We start from the raw sequence: 21,095 nt of genomic DNA, 5'->3' as shown, positions 1-21,095 counted from the left end.
TATGGGTCCAGAGACCCAATTAAAGGAGATGCCACATGTGCCAGGCGGCAAGGCGGATAGTCGAAAAGGCGGCCTGGCGGACAGGCTGAAAATAAAGTGCCCCCGTCGAACTGTCGCCTTGATATACGCTCCGGGGTCTTTATTAATATTTATTTGACTGTACGAAAATAAAATAGAGAACATAAATAACGGTTTGTTTATAAACACACAAGCAGTTTGCCAACTAAAAATAAATGACGCGGACAACACACAAATGAAAGGGAATTTCTTTCAATTCCTCGATTCTTTTGTTTTTATTCTGCCTTCCAGCCATTTGCCTTTTTTTTCCTCTATCCTGACTTTGATTTTCTTTTCGGAACAATTTGTGTAGAATAGGAAGGAAACTTCCTGACAGAATTTCCGAACTTCCTTTTTGCGGTGTGTCTGTATTGTATATCCTTGCCTGCCAACAGGTAGAAATCCGGATTCCGGAGCAACATTTTTGGCCCTAATATGAATTAATTGCAGGCAACCGCAAAGGAGCCGCAGCAGAAAGTTAAATCCCCTCCCGCCACTAATTCTAAAAATACAAATACCCCAAAACTGTGGCCGAGTTACACAGTGAAAATCTTGTAATATTAATTACAACCAAACCCTAAAATGAATCACGAGCTATACTGATTTTCACAACCGAATATATGACATATTTCTGGTTGGCTTATCAGAAAATTTTACGCATTCCACAAGCATGTTATCAGGAATGACTAAAAAGTGAATAATCTCCTTCTTTTTTATTCCACTTTTTTCACGTGTATGAATGTGTGGAGGCTCGTGTCGATTTTGGTTTTTAGACGCTTGCTGCTCGTTGCATGTTTTCAATGTCAATCCGCGTGTAACCGCAGCATCGGGAGGCAAGGCGGGATTTTCTAATTGAGAATGTGTGTGCGTGAGTTGCAGCATGTTGCCAGTCCCTCATGCCAGGCTGTCATTTTCCATCCTAGAGGAAAATTCCTACTCGAATTGGAATGTAAACAAAATGCGATATAAAAATAGACAATCCATGAACATTTCCCCTTTCATTTCGTTCGGTTTGGCTCTGGAGCAATTCACGTGTGAAATGAACAAAGTGTTGATTTGTTTCTAGGCTATGCGAGAGCATTGTGGGTGAACCAAATAGCTGGATAGTCGAGAATGGGAAATAGTTCTCCCATTCCTATACCGAGCAGGAAATAATACAATGTGAGAAGAGCTTGTCCCCTCTGGTTCTGCGTAGGAGCAGGCAAATCAAGTTTGGGGAATGAAATTCATTTCATTTCAGCTGCTCCACCTAGAGAAATACTTTCCAAAGTCAGAAACAACATCTAAACTTTTCGAAATTATTTAATATTTATTTAAAACTTTAAATTGTAGACATACACAGTCAAAATTAACCATCCGGGAAGACCCACTCACACCGATTGGCTCCCATTTCTCTCGGTGCCTGTGTTACTGTTGCCATGTCATGTTGCCAGTCCACAAGCCGTAGAAATGGTAGATGAAAAGCAGCTACAAAATCTCACAAATGCAGGCAAAGACCCGTTGGACTGCTGATGACGTTTCGGCCCTCTATTGTTGTTGCTGCTGGTGATGTTGGTGCCGGGTCTGTGGTTGCTGTTGCCGTGTCTGGTGTTGCTGCTGCTGTTGCTGTGGCTGTCGTCTCAGTGACTCCCATTCTGAAAACCCAGTCGCAAGTCTGGATGCCCGTTAAGGTCGTCGCGATGTGCTGTTCAGTGTCTGTTGCTGATGTGCAACAACAACCACAGCAACACTAGCAGCAGCATCAGCAGCAGCAGTAGCAACAACAATTGCGAGGGATCCCGCGCTTTCTTAGCGTTTAAAATTCCGTTTCGAAAATGGAAAACAAAACAAAAACAAAACGCTCCACTCCGGGCTTCGACTTCAAACTCCAACTCGCAGCCAAATCAACTTGAGCAGTGAAGTGGCCACGCAGCCGGCAGAGGAGCAACATCAGCACACTCAGAGAAATCAAAGAATCAAGTTTATTTTTAAAGCACTACCAAGAAGGGAGTTCCATAAAACATATTTAGATGAAGCAGTATCTTATAAAATGTCAATGTCACAACTCTTTATGATTTTTTAATGTAAAAATTAACAAAGGCTCATATATAACAAGCAACCACTTTTCAGAATATCATTTTACAATTTATTACTCTGCGACATGTTATAAATTATGTAAATATTATTTCGAGACATTTGAGACTTCATTATGTTGTGTTTTTTTCCGTGCAACATCAGAAGCAGCAGCAGCAGCAGCAGCAGCAGCAACATGAGGCATGAAGCTGTGGATACCATAGAGCTAAAAAGGGAAGAAAAAAAATTAAAATTAAAACCCACGTAGGCAGAAGGAAGAAACAAAGTCGGACGGATCGGGGGAAGTTGGCGTTGTCTGCCCTCGTGGCGCGTTAAGTTGTTGATTGAAGGGTATTTGAGTAAAGTATCTTTACGTGTAGCTGTAGCTGTGTGGACGTGGATGTGGATGCCGCCGGTGTAATCATAAATGCAGTCCCCGACTAGATTGCCCAATTGGAGTATCTGGGTGGTGGTGGCGGCGATGCAATGATGCAGTTGTGGCTGGAAGCTATGATTCTGGGAGGGAAGTCTGGCTTACATGTGGGTTTTTCTCGGTGTTTTTTTCGGTGTGGGCCGCGATTTTATGAGAGTTGTGCCCTCGAATTGTTGTGCTATGTGTCTGGGTGTCTGGGGCCCGGTGGAAAACTTAATGAGCAGCTGGATGCGAGCACGCTCCTTTATTAGATTTCACTTGAGCGATAACCAGTGGCAGGGAACTCGGAACTGGGTTAAGAGTTAATTATACCAAAAACCCATTCCGGCCAGACGCCCGGCCAAAACTCAAAGTTCAATATGAAAATCGTATTGGATTTCAAGCGTAATGTGAACCTTGCGTCCATCCGGTCATTTTGTGCTTTGGCTAACCCCTTTATGTTTCTGTTTCAGATACTGTTTCTGTTTCTGTTGCTGTTTGAGTTCCTGGCCAATGGCCAAAACACTAGACTGGACCCGAAAACTGTACCCCAGACATAACTTTTTGTTTCGCCGCTCCTCGCCCGGCTCTCCCCGGCTTATATATATATTTTTTTTTCGAGCTCCTTTCTATATAATACAAACTTGTAAAAACGTCAAGCGATAAAAATGTTCGATAATCAAAATGAAAACGACCGCCAAGGGGAATGGAATGAGGGGATGTCTAACAATAAAACAGGAAGAGTTTAGAGCGCAGGACAAGTGTGTGAAAGGTTCGGGATGAAAATGCCTTCGAATACAGCTGGAAAATCAATAAGCCATGCTTATTGTCAAAGACCAGGGACCAGGGCCAACAAAGCGAACAGAAATGATATGGCAGACAGACACAGATACATGGGGCGAAGTCAAGAACATAAAAATGCCATTGACTGTGGCCCATCGTCTGTGATTGTAATAGGGATATAGGGATATTGGGATAGGGGGCTGCCTACCTACCTACACAACGAGAAAAATGTGCTGTAAATTTAGGATTTAGTAACTCCCCGGTTTCTCGAAAAACAAAAGCCCCTCCTGGATTCTGGATGAGTCTGGAATGTCTGCCGAGTGGCGAGCAGAAGAGCTTTAGATAACATATTTTATGGTGTTTGTAATTAAAAATGTTTATGGCTTGTGGGGCAGGTGAGATAAAACTAAAGGGGTATTCATTTGGACACCTTTGAGCACCAAAGTGCATACTTTGTTTAAAATTTAAGATTTTCCTTTTCTGTGTGGAGATGTCAAAAAAAAAGAGAGAGATGCCTCTATCTCCGGCGACAGTCCCCCAACATAATTCTCGGGCTGGGCCAGGACGGGCGGAATAATGAAAGTTGCTTTTTTCCGGGCCAACAGAACTGCATTGCAAAGTTCTAATTTGGCCAGAAAAAGAGAGGGAAACCGCCGCCGCATGCAGCAGCAGCAGCAGAGGCAGCAACAAAAACAAAACTGTACCAAAAACAACAAACTGGGGGTAAGGTAAAAAAAAAAAAAATGGGAAAAAAATTAAAAACGAGGAAAAGAAGTCAAAAGCGCACACGGTCGGTCAACGAATTCGGGTTCGGCTTTGGTGGTTCTTTTTCAGTTAACACGAAAACGTTGTGAAAGAGCCCGGCTCAAACAACAACAAGAAACAGGTAGTAAAAATCGACAACAGACCAGGTTTACATGCAGCGCGAGGGGCATATCTGCAGGGAAGGTGAGAGAGATCGGGAACGGGAAGGGTATGACTATAGCTATGGGTATGGGTATGGAGCCATGGAGGTAGAGGGACATGCATAGCGCTTAGAAATTAAAGAAAAACACTGGCTAAGGCTGAGTTGTGGCTGAAACCCAAGTCCGTGGCTCAAAACCGAGCCCCTGTTGACTATCATAATAATAAAATTCGAGTTGGGAACAACAAAATGCACGTGAATACGTATATGAGTGTGAGTGTGAGTGTCAGTTTGAGTATGAGTGTGTTTCAAATCGGGGTTAGTGACCCAAAACTGTGTTTTGATAGTGAAAAAGTGTTGAGCTTGGCTAAAACGATCCGAAACTTATATGAAAATGTACACAAGAACCGAAACTGTAGAAGAAAGATAGCTCCAGAGTAGTGAGCGGGCTGGGAAAATGGATTTTGCATAGTTCTTCAAAAAAAAAATTCATAAAAAAAAGAAGAATTTATTAATTCTTAAGCTTGATGACGCGGCGAAATTGGTTGGGAAAGGGCAGCTTATGAAAATGGAGCAAAGTGCCTAGATGGGAATTGGGGTTAACCAGCAGCAATTAAAAGTACTATGATTAATGTTTATATTTGCATTTTTTTTGTTTATTTACAGGCCCATAAAAAAGAAGCCAGAAAAACCAACAACCAATCGGGAGGCCAACAAAATTTCAATCTAAATCAATAAATGTGCTGAAATTAAATAAATATTAAGTAAATAACAAACGAAATTAAAGAGAAATAGTTGCGAGTAAAATAACCAACGTGTGCAAAGTGCAGATCAATACATATTCGGTATAATAATCCAAAATAAAGTATATATCTTTAAGCGCGAGTGTTACAATGCTGCCCGTCGCAGCATCGGTCATTGTCGGGATGCAAAAGTATCTTTAAAATCAAAATTAAGCCAATCAAAATATATATTCTCTCACGAGTTGTAAATCAAATCAAAATTCCATCAAATCAAACCTCAAATTGTTGACCCATCAACAGTTTGAGTAATTATATATATTTCTGCCCCATCAAACATTAATCAACGGCCTCACGACGGAGTCCTTTGGGGTTTGGCATATCGAGGAAGAGGATTTAGGGATGGATATCCTACCGAGCGGCAATATCTTCAACGAGTTGGAGCATATCTGCAACACAGGCTACTTTTCGTCGCAGCCTTCGATCGAGGATCAATGGCAACAGGTTAGTCTAATCTCCCGATCTTGTAAGCAATCTAAAAATAAGCTTGCGACCCCCATTAAAAATTCCCATTGTATTTTGAAAGCAATATTCATAAATCATAGTTTCCCCCAACCACTTTTCCCCATCGAATCATATTCATATTCCTCCAGCTGACGTCAGCCCCGACTCGTTATTTATTTAGCATTTAGGCATTTATCATGGCCTGAACTACTTAAGAGGGTCGAGTCAGTGGTATTTTATCGAGGAATTAACTGACTTAGCCCGAAACTTCCTTTGACGCCGGGGCTACTATTGCGCAATCGAATCGGGAGTGGATAGTTTGGCGCATTCCTTGCCGTATTTTGGGCGAATCAAAATGCATACTTTTGTTATAAATATGCTTTTTGTGCTGGCGATGTTTTGTTTGCCTCGCCGGTCAATAAAAAATAAACGAAGAGAAACAGTTTCAAGGTCTCCACAGCTTTTTTTTTACCTGAACGAGCGTGAGCTAAAATTAAATTGCTAAAAATTATAAACTCTTGATAAGCGAATTCGTGTACACACACACGGGAACATCGGCGAATCTTCCCACATATACCCATCAAGCTATATATTTAAATAAATATATAGATGTGTGTATGTTAGGGGGGTATAAAGTTATATGTTTGCAAAAAGCCAACAAGAGGAAGAGCCGAATAAATAGATGCCATCCCATAAATAAGTGAAATTCGCCAGCAGTCAGTAGTCAGCAACCAGCGTCGGTTATCATCTGAGGGCATGAATAATATATATACTAAATACATACTTATATTTGGCGACTTTTTTTTTCGCACACTTAATATGCATATGTGTGCGAGTGTTTGTTTGTTTGTTCGCTTGTCTTGAGCTCTTTTTTTTGTTGGATTTTTATTTATTATTTTTTGTTGGTGGCTTTTTTGGGGGGTGCTCTACTATCTCTGATAAAACGAATCGAAGCCCCGCCAGCTGATTGCAGACAGCTTTGTTGGCTGGCTGGCTGCCTGGCTGCTACGTTTTATTTTCTTGTTTTGTTTCTCGTTTTATTATTGTTAAGAAATGCCTTTGGCACATTCTGGTTCTGGTTCTGGTTCTGGCCAGGGTTGGCCTGGCCTGGTCTCTTGGTCTTATCAAAACCTGACGCATAAGAAGATTGGGTTTCGCTTTCGGTTTCGGTTACATTTCTTCCTTGACTATTCTTGTTTTATATTCCTTTTTGTTTTTTTTTTTTTGTTTGCCCATCAAACTCAAAGTCGTAATTCACCCGGCAAACGAAAATCTTCGATAAGACTTCTTTTTCGGAGGGCTCTCCGCCGGAGGCTGCTGCTCCACCAACCTCCATCGCAAGTCCTCCCCCCCAAAAGCTGGGCTACCGTCTTTGGTTCACACCAATTTAAAGATATTTTTCACACCTCCAGTTTATTTGTTTAGTGTGCACACACGAACAACACTGTAGGCAGTTAGCTGTTTGATTTATTTTATTCATTTGCCGCATGCCTCAATTGAAATCTCAAGTATTCCAGAAGCCAGAAAGAAATTCCAAAAAATGTGCCAAAAAGTAGATTCGCCAAATCAAAATATTCAAATCTATTCCAATAAACACACACGCACAAGCCAAAACTAAACCAAATGTTAAACTAAAATTAGCAATTCGCTGGCGAACTGGCTGACTGTCTGCCTGGCTGGCCTTCAACTCGCCAAAATATCTAAAGTCAAATTTGGTTTAAGTATTATTACCGCATAGCGCCGAAAAAAATGAACTAATCTTATCGTCAGCTATATTTGGAGCTGTAGCTGTGGAACTCAGAATTTCCCCGCTTCTGGCTGAACTTTCTTCGCTTCTTGCCATTTAATTTCCATTTGGCCAAATTCAACTCGCTGTTTTTCGCAACACACGGCAATTACGCCCAACTTCGAGCCGGAGTTTTCGGCTCAGAGTCTGAACTGAATTGGGAGTCGCAGTTGAAGACGCAATGCACTCGTTTCATTTGCACAACTTAAAAACTTTTAATTGAACTTGAGTACACATTTTTGCATAACTTTTCGTATTCCGTACTGCCAACATAGTTGTCCACAAAGTTGAGGACTCTTTTTTTTCGGAGGTTCTGAACTCCGAACTGACTCTGGAGTAGTTTGAAATACTCTCTTGAAAGAAATCCTTTAACTTATTGAAGAAAATATTGTAGTTTAAGAAGCTTTCGGTTAGAGAATATTATTTAATATATATGATATTATCTTAGATATTAATAAAACACAATAATATTTAAACTATCTACTAAGAGTCCTTTTTTTCCTGTTAGTGTAGTTCCATATCCGATTTGGGCATGTTTCCCAAATCACTTCTTTGGTTAAATTTGATTCAGGGCTAAAAACTTGAAATTGCTGCATTTAATAAAAGTTTTGGCGGCACAGCAGGCAGGTGGCAGATGGGGGGAGAAGGGAACAGGATTTTGAATTGGAACTTTCTCCGCCGCCTCCACCCGGCTGGCTGTATCAGTTTGGTTCTCTTTTTTTTTTGTAATTAGAACTTGCGGATGTTTTGTTTATTTCCGTTGACTTCCGCCTGCTTCCGATGCGGCGGCTGCGTTTGGCTGTTGCTTATTGTTTTATTGTAATTGTTATGAAAGGGAAGTGACTGGAATGCCGGCGAGGGTGTGGGGGGTTGTTATGTTATGGTTATGATGCGTAATTCGGTTCGCCAGCCATCCAGCCAGCCAGCCATCCAGGCAGTCAGTCAGTCAGTCACTCAGTCATTCAGTCGATGGCATGAACACTTGTGTCTTCTCATTTAAACAGCTGCTGGGGCCACAATGGTGGGTGCCTCAGTGGCAGTGGCAAAAACAAACACGATGCGGCATCTGCATATGTATTATTTATGAATTTACATACGTATTTGTGGCCGGATCCGGATCCGTATCCGTATCTATTTCTTGAGCTCCCTGGGCTGTTTATCTAAGCTGTGAAATTATGCTGCAGACTCCAAGCAATTTGGAAGCGCAGAGAAAGCAAAAATATGCTTACAAAAATAAATACAAAGCCCCGAAAAGGGGGAAATATTGTATTGTATTTGGTTTTTACTCTTAATTTATTTCATTTCATGTGCTGCAGATTGATTTCAATTCGCCCTGAATGTTTTCCTTTCATTTCTGAATAAACACTGTAGTGCGATTCAAACAGAAATGAGTTTTCCTTTTGTTTCCCGCCGGTCGTCGAGTTGAGTTTCTATTGCCGATCTATTTGCGATTAATTTCATTTATAGAATTTACCGATTTGCGTGTTGTTATAGAATATTGGTTTTAATTCAAGCAACTAAGCGGATTCAATTGGATTTTCGTTTCAGTTATCACTGGTAGTTGGCCAACAACGAACTGAAACTGAAACAGAAACTGAAACAGAAACCGAAACAAAAAGTATTCGAGTCCATTGATGTGGCTTTATCGCCATACCGCACTTGCCACATTTTGTTGCGCCATTACAGTTCTGCGGTGGCCATTTAATGTATTTAAATCATTTTAAATTAAGCCGATAACCCGCCCCTCTGGCCCGCCCGCCCCCGGCGAATATGCAAAATAAAAATGAATTTGTGTATTACATTATTTGATTTCCATTTGTTTCGAGCCCGGGCCACCCCCGCAGGAGGCACACAAGTGCCGAAATCAGCGGCGACAACCCCCCGGTCCCGGCCACTCCCGCAGACAATATGCAATCAGCAGTTAACATTTAGCACACGCAGAAACGTAACAAAACCCAAAATGGCACGTACACACACACTACACACGCACACACCCGCCGAAAAGATGGCAAAAAATAGCGCAAAAAATCAAAAAAAATGAAAGCGAAGCTGCCATTGGGAAATTCATGAAGACAGATGCAGAGACACACACACACACTGCCACTTACACCTAATAAGCCAAAAGTAGCATACACTGGGAGAAACTAGCTAATAGCTAGTCATTGAGTTAAAAGCAAAAGGGTAGCCCATAAGGACATTAAAATAAAATCAGTAATAATTATAATAAGAAAAGCTTAAGAAAAATATCCAGATTCCTGGAAGTGCAAAGTGGTAGTGCCCTACCCCTAGTCTGGCTAAAAAGAGAAAAACAGTTATTTTAGCCGAGCCAGCAGAAAAAAAAAGAACGTGGCAAGTAGGAAGTGGCAGATTGGGAAACGGAGACACATAGCACCAGATCAGGGGGTCTGGGGAGGTAGGGGATTGAGATTTCTGTGGGGGAGTTGGGGGAAATCCGAAATACGTGCAATTGCTGAAAATATGGTCGACGTGCGGGGCAAGGCAAACGTGCGGGCCAGGCATCCGTGGGCCTTAAATGCTTGCCACCATGCCGCACGGACTCTCACCCCCCCTGCCTGGCTTCGTCTCACCACCGCTTTCCATGGAAATCCAACTAAGCAGCTACCACGTTTGCTACTCCTATTACCCTCAATCATTTATCATCTGGGCTGCAATTAATCATCAAATGCGCGCTCTCTCGCTTTCGCACTCGCACTTGCCACCTCCCCTTGGTGTGCCTTGCCACATTTCTCCACCCCAGCGGTGGCAGTAGTAGTAGGTCCTTTTATAGTTTTTGTGGGCTGCCCTCTGGATTTATGCTTATAATGTGAAATGCCAGTGTATGTTTATCTGGGACTGCCTGGGCTGGGTCTGGGTTTGGAGTGTGGAGTGTGAGTGTGCGTCTGCCACAATGGATGCTCGTATTCGTATGTGCCGCACATAGCTCACAGCTCACATTTAACTATGCGACAGCAGCAGTAACACCAGCAGCAGGCACTGAGAAAAAAGGTAAAAGGTTTACTAAATTAGAGACTAGAAAACAACAAAGAATGGCTTACATCAATTGATTTAAAATGTTCCATTTCCACTTGAACTTCTGTTATTTCTTGTTTTGAACGCTTTTCCAACTATTTTCTCTCAGTGCATCTGCATTATGGTTCGCTGCTCGATCTCGGTTCTTTCCTACTGGTTACGTGCAAGTTTATGATATGGCCAAGAGTCTCTGGCTGCCTTGCGGTTACACTGGCACATTGGCTTACTGCCATGCAGTTGGTGCCACACGCAGAGTTAACCAGAAAAGTTGCTGCAACTTGCGGCCAGCTAGGCCACTCAGACTCCCAGTATCTGGAGACCCAGGGCCCGGGACTTGAAGCTCCAGCTCCGTACTCCGTACTGGGGATTTTCTTGCATAACTCCGATTAGTCTCTCCAGCTGCCAGCTGGAAAAGGTGTGTGAGCGGTTTTTTTTTTCGTTAAGGGATCGGGAAAGGGGCGAGGAGCTTAGAAAAGAAAGGGGAACGGAGCGTAAAAAATCATTAAAAAATGGTCAGGCATGTAATGGTTCCCCTGGGGATTATCTTTCTGCAGTAACCTTTTATTTCTAAGCTGATTACTTCGGTCCAACCTAACCTAAACCGAAACACACACACTCGCATGGCATACTACTTCCATCCTGATAATTATTTTAATAATCGTCGAGTGCATGTGAGCTCCACTGGCCCATAATTAGTCGGCGGCATGTGACACCCACCCAGAAACTGAAACCCATCCTCCTCCTTCGAGAAAGAAACCCAAACAACCCGCATGCGATCTGGCGACCGGGTTTAAAATTCTGCACAGCTGTTGGGGCGTTTCATAATTCGCAGGAAAGCGGAAATTTGAGGGGAATTCACCTGAGAGTCCTGCCACAGCCACCCCCAAAAAAAGCAAACTTTGCGCTGCGTTTGCTTTGCTTTTGCGTGCTTGTGTGCTTTTTATTTTTTTGCAATGCAATGCCTACAATTAGATTTGTAAGGACTCGTCTAAATTGCGCATAATTGAGTTGCCGGTTGCCGGCTGTCGGTCTGGCAGTCTGGCAGTCTGCTGTTCTGGTGGTTGTGGCGGTTTCCTCCTTGAATTTTTCTGAAAATCCTGATTCCAAAAATGTGAGTCACGAGTATAAATCTTGATTAGACTTGGTCTTTGATCGGGCAAAACTAACAGATACGAATGCCCGACAATGATTCGGTCTTGGCCTGGTGCTTAGTGGCTCTTCGATGCTCCGCTCTGCTCCAAGTTTGAATTATATCCATTCCTAATTGGTTGTACAATTATGTATGCTTCGGCTGCTGCCTGATAAATTTGTATTTATTAGACTCATACTTCAAGTTGCCATCTTTGTGGGTCTCCCCCGGTGGATCTCTCTTATCCTATCCAGTCCTCCTGCCCCATCCTAACTATTCCCCATCATCATGTCGTATATCCAGCACATGAGGATGCTGCAATCTATCCCTCCTTTTCCAGCTCCGACTCCCCATCTCTTTCGACAGCCTCGGAGTTGACGTTGCCGTCGCTGGTTCTTTTTGCTCTTTTGCTCCTTTCTGGCTGGAAGATGTGCGCCGTTGATAAAGTCTCTTAGTAATGAGTGGATATGTTTCGTATTAATTACAGTTGTGTTTTCCCTGCCCCATCTCTTGGAGCTCCATTCCCTTTCATGCCACCATCCTTTCCTGTCTTGTTAGCGAGAGGAGTTCACTGATTGTGAGTCTGCTTGCTAATCTGGCGGCGTGGGTTGCCCATGCCACCCACTCCCACTTCCACTCCCACTCCCACTTCCATTCCCACAAAAAATCATCCTCCCCCTGTGTGGGTTGACTCTTAATTTCCTTTCACGTACACTCTCCTCCATACACACATTTGTAGCATTTGTGCTTTTTGTGATTTAAGCGCCGAATAAGGCCATTTCTAGCCATTAAAGAGCTCTGCCTGGTCTCAGGACCATAAAAACCGGGGGCCTAAGCAATTGATTGATTTAGCCAACGGAAAGGCTACTCTTATTTTTGTTGCCAATGGCTTCCTTCGTCGTTTTATGCCCCAAATTAATCTTTATAGACTCGAACCCCTTCCATCAAGCCAGCGGACAAAAATCGCAATTCTGGCGGGAGGAAGAGATTGCTGCTGGCCGTAAAAAAAAGCGAGGCAGTTCTCTGACAAATTTTACGACCGGCACCAACTAATCCTTTTTTAATAATGCGAATGGCCGAGACCACTCGAGTGCCACGTGCCACTGCAGAGTCCTTCGAGTCCTTCGAGCTCCCGGAACCCATCATCTTTCATTGCCGACTCATTTGAGCTCGAGATACGCACACAGAGAGACGATTTCATTATACCACAGCCAATTGCACACTCATTGTTTTATTTCTTATGTAAATTTCAAATAAATACAAATACGAATAAGAGTCCAAATACAAATTGTTTTCCATTTCTTCGGGTAAACAAGCAGAACGAGCCAAGCCGCCCCGCCATCGTCAACGTCTTGGCCAAATGTTTGTGCAAAAAAACCCAAAAAAAAAAAAAGAAAAACATGAAATATCAAAAAAGAAAACGGGAGGAATATTATGTAGAAAAACTGGAAATAAAAGGCTAACAACCAGACCAGAACCAACCACCATCCAACAACCCCCGAAAAGTGGGTACTGGAGTGGGTAGAACCAACAACAACAGCACCACCAGAACAAGAAACCAAAATTGCACGAACATTTTTATTTTGGAAATTGTGTATTTTAAATTTTTTGCACACACTTGCTGTTTTGTTTAATTTTGCACACGTCGAGACGAGTGGGTGAGTTTTCAGTCGGTGGACCATGGACATGGTGGGTTGGCGGTTTCGGGTGGTTCGCCGGGTACGCCGTACGTGTGCGCCTCTGTGTGTGCGTTCTACATAATTTATGGCTCACAAGAAGGGGCACGCGGATATTAAATTGGGAAGAGCTAGTCGAATAGTCTGATACTCTTTCTGGGTAGATAAATACTCTAAGATATTAAATATAACAGCCAATAATGCCCATAAAGGTCTCTGGATTACCAAATAGTTGTTATTGGTTTATCAACTAGATGACAGGACAGTCCCAAAACGTCGCTCCTCCCCCTGGGAAAGGGCATCAATATGATTGCCTTGTACTTGGGTCTGTAAAGCGGCGGATGAGTTTTGTTCCGACAGGGACGGTGGTGCGGGAATCAGACGCTAGACGAACGCCATTGTTGCCGGCTGGCAGTCTGGCAGTTTGGCCTAGTCCTGGTCCTCTGTCACAGCCTCCCACACCCCATGTCCTCCGGCCTTTTGCCAGCTAGTAGTTAAGAGAGAGGATAGGAAGGATGGGTGAAAAATTCTGGCGAAAAATGTATGTCAAATGTGGGATTGCGTGGGTGCGTGGTTGCTAGGGTGCTAGAGTGCTAGGGTGAGCGGTGGTGCGAGTGATTTGTGTGATGTGGTTAGCAGTCGGTCCCGGTCTCAATACAAAAGCAGTTGACAGTTGTCCCCTCGGCGGTGGGCTGAATTTGTCAGCTGCCCTACAGCGGGCTAATTAAAGAGGCCAAAAACATAAATTACAGCCAAAGCTGGAAGCTGGAAGATACGACGACGACCTTGGAGTGGCAGTGGCAGTGGCAGTGGCCCACAGGCTGCTGTCGTCTGCTTGATGTCTGATAAGTGATAAGACCAAATGGCGCCAATGTCTATGGGGAGGGGGTATTTTGCTTTTCCGTTTCCATTCCGCCCGTTGAATATTTCCTAATTCCCCGCCACTATGCGACAATGATAAGAACAATTTGTGTGTTTTGTTGTTCTGTTCACTGTTCTCTGTTTATACAAAAGCAATTTTCGGTTGCTGACACATTGGCCATAAAAGGGATCAGGACTTGAGCGACTCGACAAGACCCGACCCGACCCGACCCGCCTGCTCGCATATGGCGGTAAATTGTTTTCCCTTATTTCTCAATATTTTCCTACACTTTTCCTTTATGGTATGTTCCTGAAGCAATTGCATGGCCAAACGCCTTTCGCCATATAGTTGTGATACGGAGGATGGAGGATGGAGTATGGAGGATGGAGGATGTGGTTGTGGCTGGTGTTGATGTTTGGACAATGATAGGGGCGTGTCGAAGCATTCGCATTGGGTGCTAAAATTCAATGCTGGCCGGCGGCGACTGGGCGGGCGAGGGTTTCCGACTTTCTGAGGAGCGTTCAGCGTTTCCTGCGGGGATCAGGCCGATAAGGTCGCCCATGAATCAGTCGAGCTTGTTGAATCAGGCGAACCCTTTGTGCTCGTCATACATATGCTCCATATCACTTTGAAGGCCCCTGCCAGTTGCAAACAAACGATATTGTTTTGTTTCGTTTCGGTTCGCCCTTATACGAAAAATACAAATAATAAAAAAAAAACCCAAGCCCATCCATATATGTTAATCACCCATTCAAACAGTTTTCAGCTCATATAACATCACGAAAGAATGCGTTCTCCTCTCGAGAGCTGGGTGTGTGTATACAAAGTGTATGCGAGCATGGGAATCGAATGCATTTGGAAGACTCTGGTCTCTGTTCTCTGGTCTTTGGTCCGAAATAAATACAGTGGCACCCCTTGATCCAATGTCTGAGTGTCTGGGGTATATCCCCAACCCCCAGCGTGTCGCCTTTTGAGTTATATTTCACACTGTGTGATGAGCCCGGCCTGGCAAGCCCAAAAACGAAATCAATTTACACACCCCACTGTCAGTGTCCGTGCCACTATGGAACTTTTGTGTAAGAGATCTTAGCGCCTAAGTGCATCAATTGACGCGCTTTTTTTTAGATGGAAAGTTCCCCCAATTGCATTAAACAAATTGAAAATGCTTCAAGAGCAACCAACAACCAGCAACCAGTCGGGGAGAAAGGCGAGGGAGAAAGTACTTGCCTTTAAGTAGAAATTCTGTCGGGCCAGATTTTTCTCCGCTGTCCGTGACACTTTGTAATTGAAATCTGTGGTCACCAGCAAGTATACAGAAATTAATAAGCCAAATAAAAGATGTACTGGGCTAGTCGATGGACTGATCCGAACAGAAGCAATTTATCAAGCAGCCTAATCATGGGATGGAGCCAGTCGAATTGAAAAGAAATTAAATATATGTAAGTGTATATAAGGCGGAGTCTGAGTCATGGGGAGATAGAACCCAAACAGGATAAGGAGGCTGTAGGCCTACAGGCTGAGGGCCTGGAGGTCTGGGCCTCCAATGATAATGATTGATGGCTCTGCAGGCGAGGGGACTTTGCTGTTCCTCACCCACTCTCAGATAGCTGATAAAAAAAGGCAGAAACAACACAAAATACAAAATACTTTCCAGCTTCTCTTGACTTTTTTTTATATATATAATGTACGTAGAATACATTTCAAAAGATGAGATGAATGCAAAAATGGTCTTGGTTCTTTTTCCGGAGAAGATAAGTTCATTTCTTGGCTTTCTTTATCGGCTTCTCTGAATAATACAGAAACTTGAAATAAATATGAAATATTAATGAGTGTGTGCCCCGCGCCGCGGAGATGATAAATGTGGCATTCCCCCGAGTAGAAGTCGAAGGAGTGCTGAAGATTTGCGCCTCATTTGAGGGGTTTCGGGTTGTCGGGTTTTGGCAAGGTTCAAGGTTAACTGTCACTAAATGACTCAGCAAAAGACGCATCCTTAGACAGCCACTTGATACTGCCATGCCACACATCCCACCAATGTTGGTTATTATGACAAATTGATTACAAGTAATATTGTGTGTCTCTGCCTGTTCGTTTGATTAGGTGGCAGAGCTGAAAGGACTTGGCCAGAAATTTGTCTTATTTCTGTTGATTTATATCTCTCTGGCAGCATAGTTTCCTTTCGTCCTTTATTCGATTTCAGTTAAGATGATTTGGCCTTAATGCATTGAATCGAGCCAAACAGGAAACCTTTGAAGAAGCTCGGCTCGGGCAGCTCCCAAAAAAAGAGCTCTCCTTCTGGTTCTTTGGGGGAAGTGGCCAATATATATACTGTTATAAATTAAATTTTTCATTCTACTTACATTCGTCCTGGTCCATATCCCCTGCCCTCTCCCTCTTGCCTTTGGTATGTTTTTATTTACGGTAAATTTCATTTCGATTTCTTTTCCCAATTTTTTTTTTGGCTTTTTTTTCGTTGTGTTCGTTTGCTGAATCGGCTGTCTGCACTCCTTGAGACAGCCGAAAGACTGGGATACCAAGCTGAATGGCCAATCAATAACATTGGCCAAGACATGCAGCCCCCCCGGCCACCTACCACCCTCTCAGATGTTGTTCTGTTTACCCCCGACTATGAAACACTCTAAACACCAATTGATGTTTATATGATAATGATTAATGACTACGTTACTTTTACACAGATTGCTTTCCGAATGGCCATGGCGTGTGTACACCAGTCTATGTGGCAGTCTTTGTATTGGAGTTCCTGGAAAGCCTATTTATTTATAGGGCCCATACAAAAGGCCATTTTCCTGTGAATGCGACTGGCGCCTAGTTGAGCCCGACTTCCTCTCCGTTCGACAGAGTTTCAGTTGCGTTTTGCTTAATTTTTTCCTCGCATTTCACGGACATGGCTCAGGACATGGCCGAAGAGCGCCTCTCATTACCAGACATTCATCAATTGTTGGCAATTTGTTTGAAAAGTAGTCGGAAGAGGCTCTCCTTGTCTTTGCCAATTTCCTGTTATTCAGGCCTGGTTATCCTTGGCTTAAAGGACATAGGGTGGGATGTGCTTTTGTGTTAAAGAATTTCAAGCTTCTCTTTTAGCCAAAAACTTTCAAGTACAATACTTTTTCCTTCCATTTCTGGCTTCAACGTTCTTGACCAACTTGTAACTGTTACTAATGATGACAACTTATTTTGGCCTAAACGCTCGGCCAACACTTTTATTGGTTTTTGTAATTAATGATGCTGGCCGAAAAGTGCGGAAATGACTTTGTGGTTTGCTCCGAGGTGTAAGGTAGACCCGGCCGGACTTAAGTTACCATTAATCAAATGCACTGATTAGAGAGTTGCAGCCCTGCCGCAAAAAGTAGGAAGTGGGAAAGAATGGGTCCTGAAAGTTGTATCCTGACAGTGACTTTTATGGGCTGGCGTCCGTTTGTCACAGTTGTCAGTAGTGGGCCGGCGCTCGGAAATTACACTCGTGGCAATTAAATTAGGCAAGCAATTAGGCCAACTGGCCGCTGGCAGACGGCAGACGGCGACGGAGAAAAAACTGGCCAGAAAGGGTTGCACCGGGAATATCGATGAGCTCAAATTAATCAAAGGCGAAAGTAATCATTGAGTCGACACGGCCAAATGGAATGCTCGCCCCCTAAAAGTGTCAGTCGAACGGGGGCGTGGCACTTTCTGTTCTGGCGTTAATTGCTCAGCGTGTTCTTCCCGTTCCGACCATCTTTGTCCGTAATTTCTTTTGGCTGTTGCGCCTTTTTACAATTTCATTTGTAATTTATCATTGTTTGCCTTCGCCCTGGGTACCCTGCCACTCCCATCCACTTCCACTTCAGGACCAAAAAACACACACAAAAGGGTTCAGCCAGTCAGATTCACTTTACTTTAGCATTTAAATATTTTATTGAGTGACTCAGATTGTTAATTGTTTTTGAATGGTCGGGAGGACTAGCAGGGAGGGTCAGGACGAAAAGGTCCTCCCTCGAGCCAAATCGATTCTAATTAGGAATTGTGTGTGTATGTGTGGCTATATCCATGTCAGGCACCCCGTATCGGGTAGAGCTGTTTGATTTTTCCTTCCATTTCGGCCCTAACTCAGTTAGCCAACCCTTTTCGGCCACGCGCTCCCGCCCAAGACTGAGACTGAGACGGAGTCTGAGCTGCCAGCCAAGTTTGTCAATTGAGTTAATTTGGGCCCCAAATTTTCAGATCCGTTCGCTTTATGCATGCCTGATGCTTTATCGTCCTCGTCCTGGGGGTCCTCGAATTATCCTTCTTCGCTCGCTTTCCAGAACTTCAAAGAGGGCCTCTGCTGGTCGGCCAGACAGGTGGAGATTCGTGGCTTCTCCTCGCACGGAACTTGATCAAAGGACACGCAAACAACAAACTTTTTTTGGCTCAATTTTTATACAGTTTTGGGTTTTTTTTTTTGGATTCTAACCTGGATTGTGGCCGAAAGGTGAGAAGCATTTCAAGAATTCGTAATGAAGCCACGATGACGTTTCAACTTTTGGCTGGCCGAGAAGGAAGAAATAAAGACCAGACCCCAAAACAGGACCCCTCACAGGACCCTGCAATATGTTGGGGTTTTGTCGCGTTGACAGCTTTTAATAAAAGTTGCTCTCTTTTGGATTTTCGTTTTGATTTTCCAGACAGACCTGTGGAGGTCGGGTGGCGGGTGTACGTGTTCGGCAACCCTTTTTTTGGCAACGGCCAAAGCCGTGACCTTCTTCATGTGACATATTTTTAAGTAAGTTGTCAAATTATTTTTACTGTTCTGAACAGCGGCACAGCAGCAGCAACTCAGCAGGCCAAATGAAATTATGTTTTTTTCCGTCCTTGCTTGCGGTTTGTTCCTGCTTGGGTTGTTTGCCAGGGAAAGTGCCAGAGAAATGGGGGAAAAGTCAAATGCCGATGGGAACAAGGGCTAATAATGAGAACCTTTTTGGTAATCGAAGAAGCAGGAAAAAACAAGGGACTCGACCGACAACTCACCCCTTGGGAAACCCGAAACCTATTGAAATGCACTTAACTGCAGTCACTTCACCCATTTTATCGCCAATCACCAATCTCCATTTACACTCCTTTCGAACAATATAAAATATAAGACTTGAATAGAAGAGCAACTAATTAAGACCTTCTTTTCTTCTTGTCTCATTCCAGGTAATTCCCTCAAACTCAGACCAATATCTCCGCCAGAATGATGCCCAGTTTCATGATGACGGCCACCGTAAAGATGATGAGAACCAGGGTCTTGCTGGGCCTCTCAAACTCATCGCTAGAACACTCCTTATTATGATTGGGCTGACATTCCTTATTATGATTTAGCTGATTTCGTGACATTTTCCAAGCAGGGGGATTGCTGATGCTGCTATTTCGGTTAGAGTTTTGTTGAGTTTTCAGGCAAAGCCGGAGAGATTTTCCCCGACAGACGTGTGAAATGCGTAGCCAAATACAAAGTGATGCCGCCGCGGTCGCCAGTGAAAGCCGACAAACAAAAGATCCATTTGAATGCTGAACTGCTGCAGCTGCAGGCCGAAATGAAAATGGAAATGGAAATTTTCACACATCCTCCCGCCCGCCTCATTATGGCCCGGACTGTAACTAGGCAAATAATGAGCCCGGTCGCTGTTTGTTATAAATACCCCTAAGCCTTTGGCAGTCAGCTTCTGTTTGGGCCATGTTGGCCAATCATTTTGTCCGAAGAGTGAATCCAGGTAGAAATCCAATGCTCCACAGATGTTTAAACAGTAGTTTCTGTTGGTTTTTCTCGCTCAACGAGTGGCTAAGCTGATTTTAGCCAGCGCTTTTTGGCCTTGGTGGTTGCTTAGTCTTTTTCGTTTGGATGTTAAGTGTTTTTCTTTTGGTTTCGGTTGGGGGTTTAAGTTTGAGTTTTGGTTACGGTTTGTGTATCGTGTCGTGTTGCCTCAATTTGTGTTTGGCTAATGAAAATACCTCAGCGAACCGAGCAACAACTGGCAAGCGATTTACGATATTCGGGGCTGAGACGGGGCTAGGCCAGGCCAGGCCAGGCATTTTCACTTGCCAGCCCAGCATCAACCGACCGCCGAACATTCCACAGCAAATGACTTCATTGTGCTGCCAGCTAACTGCTAGCTGGCTGGCAAGCAATAAAATCGCAACCGCAAGACAATGGGCGCCCAGAGCTGAGATCCACACGACCTCCCCTTACAGCTTCTGAATGTGCCTCCGGATCTGGTTTACAACGCTCGTTCATTCACCAAACGATGACTGCCACTGCGACGACGACGACGACGACTGTGATGATGATGATGATGATGCGTTCGTAATGGAATTCAATGCATTTAATGGAAATTTTCGCATTTACATAATCGATGCAGGGCAGCAGCGGCAGCACCAGCAGCCGAAGCATTCGAAGCATCAGAAATCGCACAAACAGTGGGAGCAAAAAATATAAGCTCGCACGCAAATTAAGCAGCTAGGGCAAGTCTTGAGTCTACAATCTCCAGTCAGTCCCTGACCATGCCAACTCAATTTGCTTTCCCCCTTCCATAATTGTAAATTTGCATTTTGCAAAGGGGGGGTCTAGACTGTAGAGTGGGTCTAGAGGACTGGGCAACAACATCATCGTTTGCTCTTGCTGTTTATGCGCTTAGATTGTGGCAGTGTGTGTGCCAGAGTCTTGATTTAAGATACTTGCTTAATGTGTAATTTAGTGCATTTAGATAAGTTGCATAGTGAATTTTTGATGTGTGTTACTGTGGCTCCACCACCACTCTAGCACCACCGCCTCCTCCTGGAGGTTGCCCACTCTCTGGCTAAGGGAATTTAATGCATTGTCTTGCATTTCTGCATTTTGCATTCCCAGTCTGCCTGGCTGCCTGGCTGGTTGCCTGGTTGCCTGGCTGGTTGCTGTTGCAGTTGCTGATAATGCTTTTGTTTATTTAACGGCGCTAAGTGCATTGGTTGCATTTGCATAAATCGCTCGGTGGTTGCTCGCCGGAGAGCCGTTGAGATCACAAGGGGCTGGTGGCTAGTGGCTGGTAGTGGATTCCAGAACCCAGAATGGAGGCCAACGCATTAAACAATTTGTGGCATTTAACAGACGAGGTATTATTGGAAAAAATAGCATGCCTTTAACCCATTGGGGTTATGATTTAATTTGTGATTTA

General features: G+C 43.8%; 2 protein-coding genes across 3 annotated transcripts in view; one reads left to right on the top strand and one right to left on the bottom strand.

The window, feature by feature from the left end:
- Window positions 1–21,095, top strand: part of LOC6495293 (Krueppel-like factor luna) — a 134,279-nt gene that overhangs the window by 11,699 nt on the left and 101,485 nt on the right. For both annotated transcript variants that reach the window (XM_032451279.2, XM_001958651.4), the window contains exon 2: window positions 4,875–5,452. In XM_032451279.2, coding sequence (XP_032307170.1) covers window positions 5,351–5,452 — 102 coding nt within the window. In that variant the 5' untranslated portion in view covers window positions 4,875–5,350. The remainder of the gene's footprint in view (window positions 1–4,874; window positions 5,453–21,095) is intronic.
- Window positions 18,975–19,385, bottom strand: LOC6495373. The gene has a single exon (XM_001958653.4). It carries the CDS (start codon window positions 19,282–19,284, stop codon window positions 19,120–19,122), a length of 165 nt encoding a protein of 54 aa, XP_001958689.1. The 5' UTR covers window positions 19,285–19,385; the 3' UTR covers window positions 18,975–19,119.

The sequence above is a fragment of the Drosophila ananassae genome, chromosome 3L, assembly GCF_017639315.1.
Source record: "Drosophila ananassae strain 14024-0371.13 chromosome 3L, ASM1763931v2, whole genome shotgun sequence".
NCBI lineage: Eukaryota > Metazoa > Arthropoda > Insecta > Diptera > Drosophilidae > Drosophila > Drosophila ananassae.
Note: the sequence above shows the minus strand (reverse complement) of the source record. Positions and strands in the feature narration are given on the sequence as shown.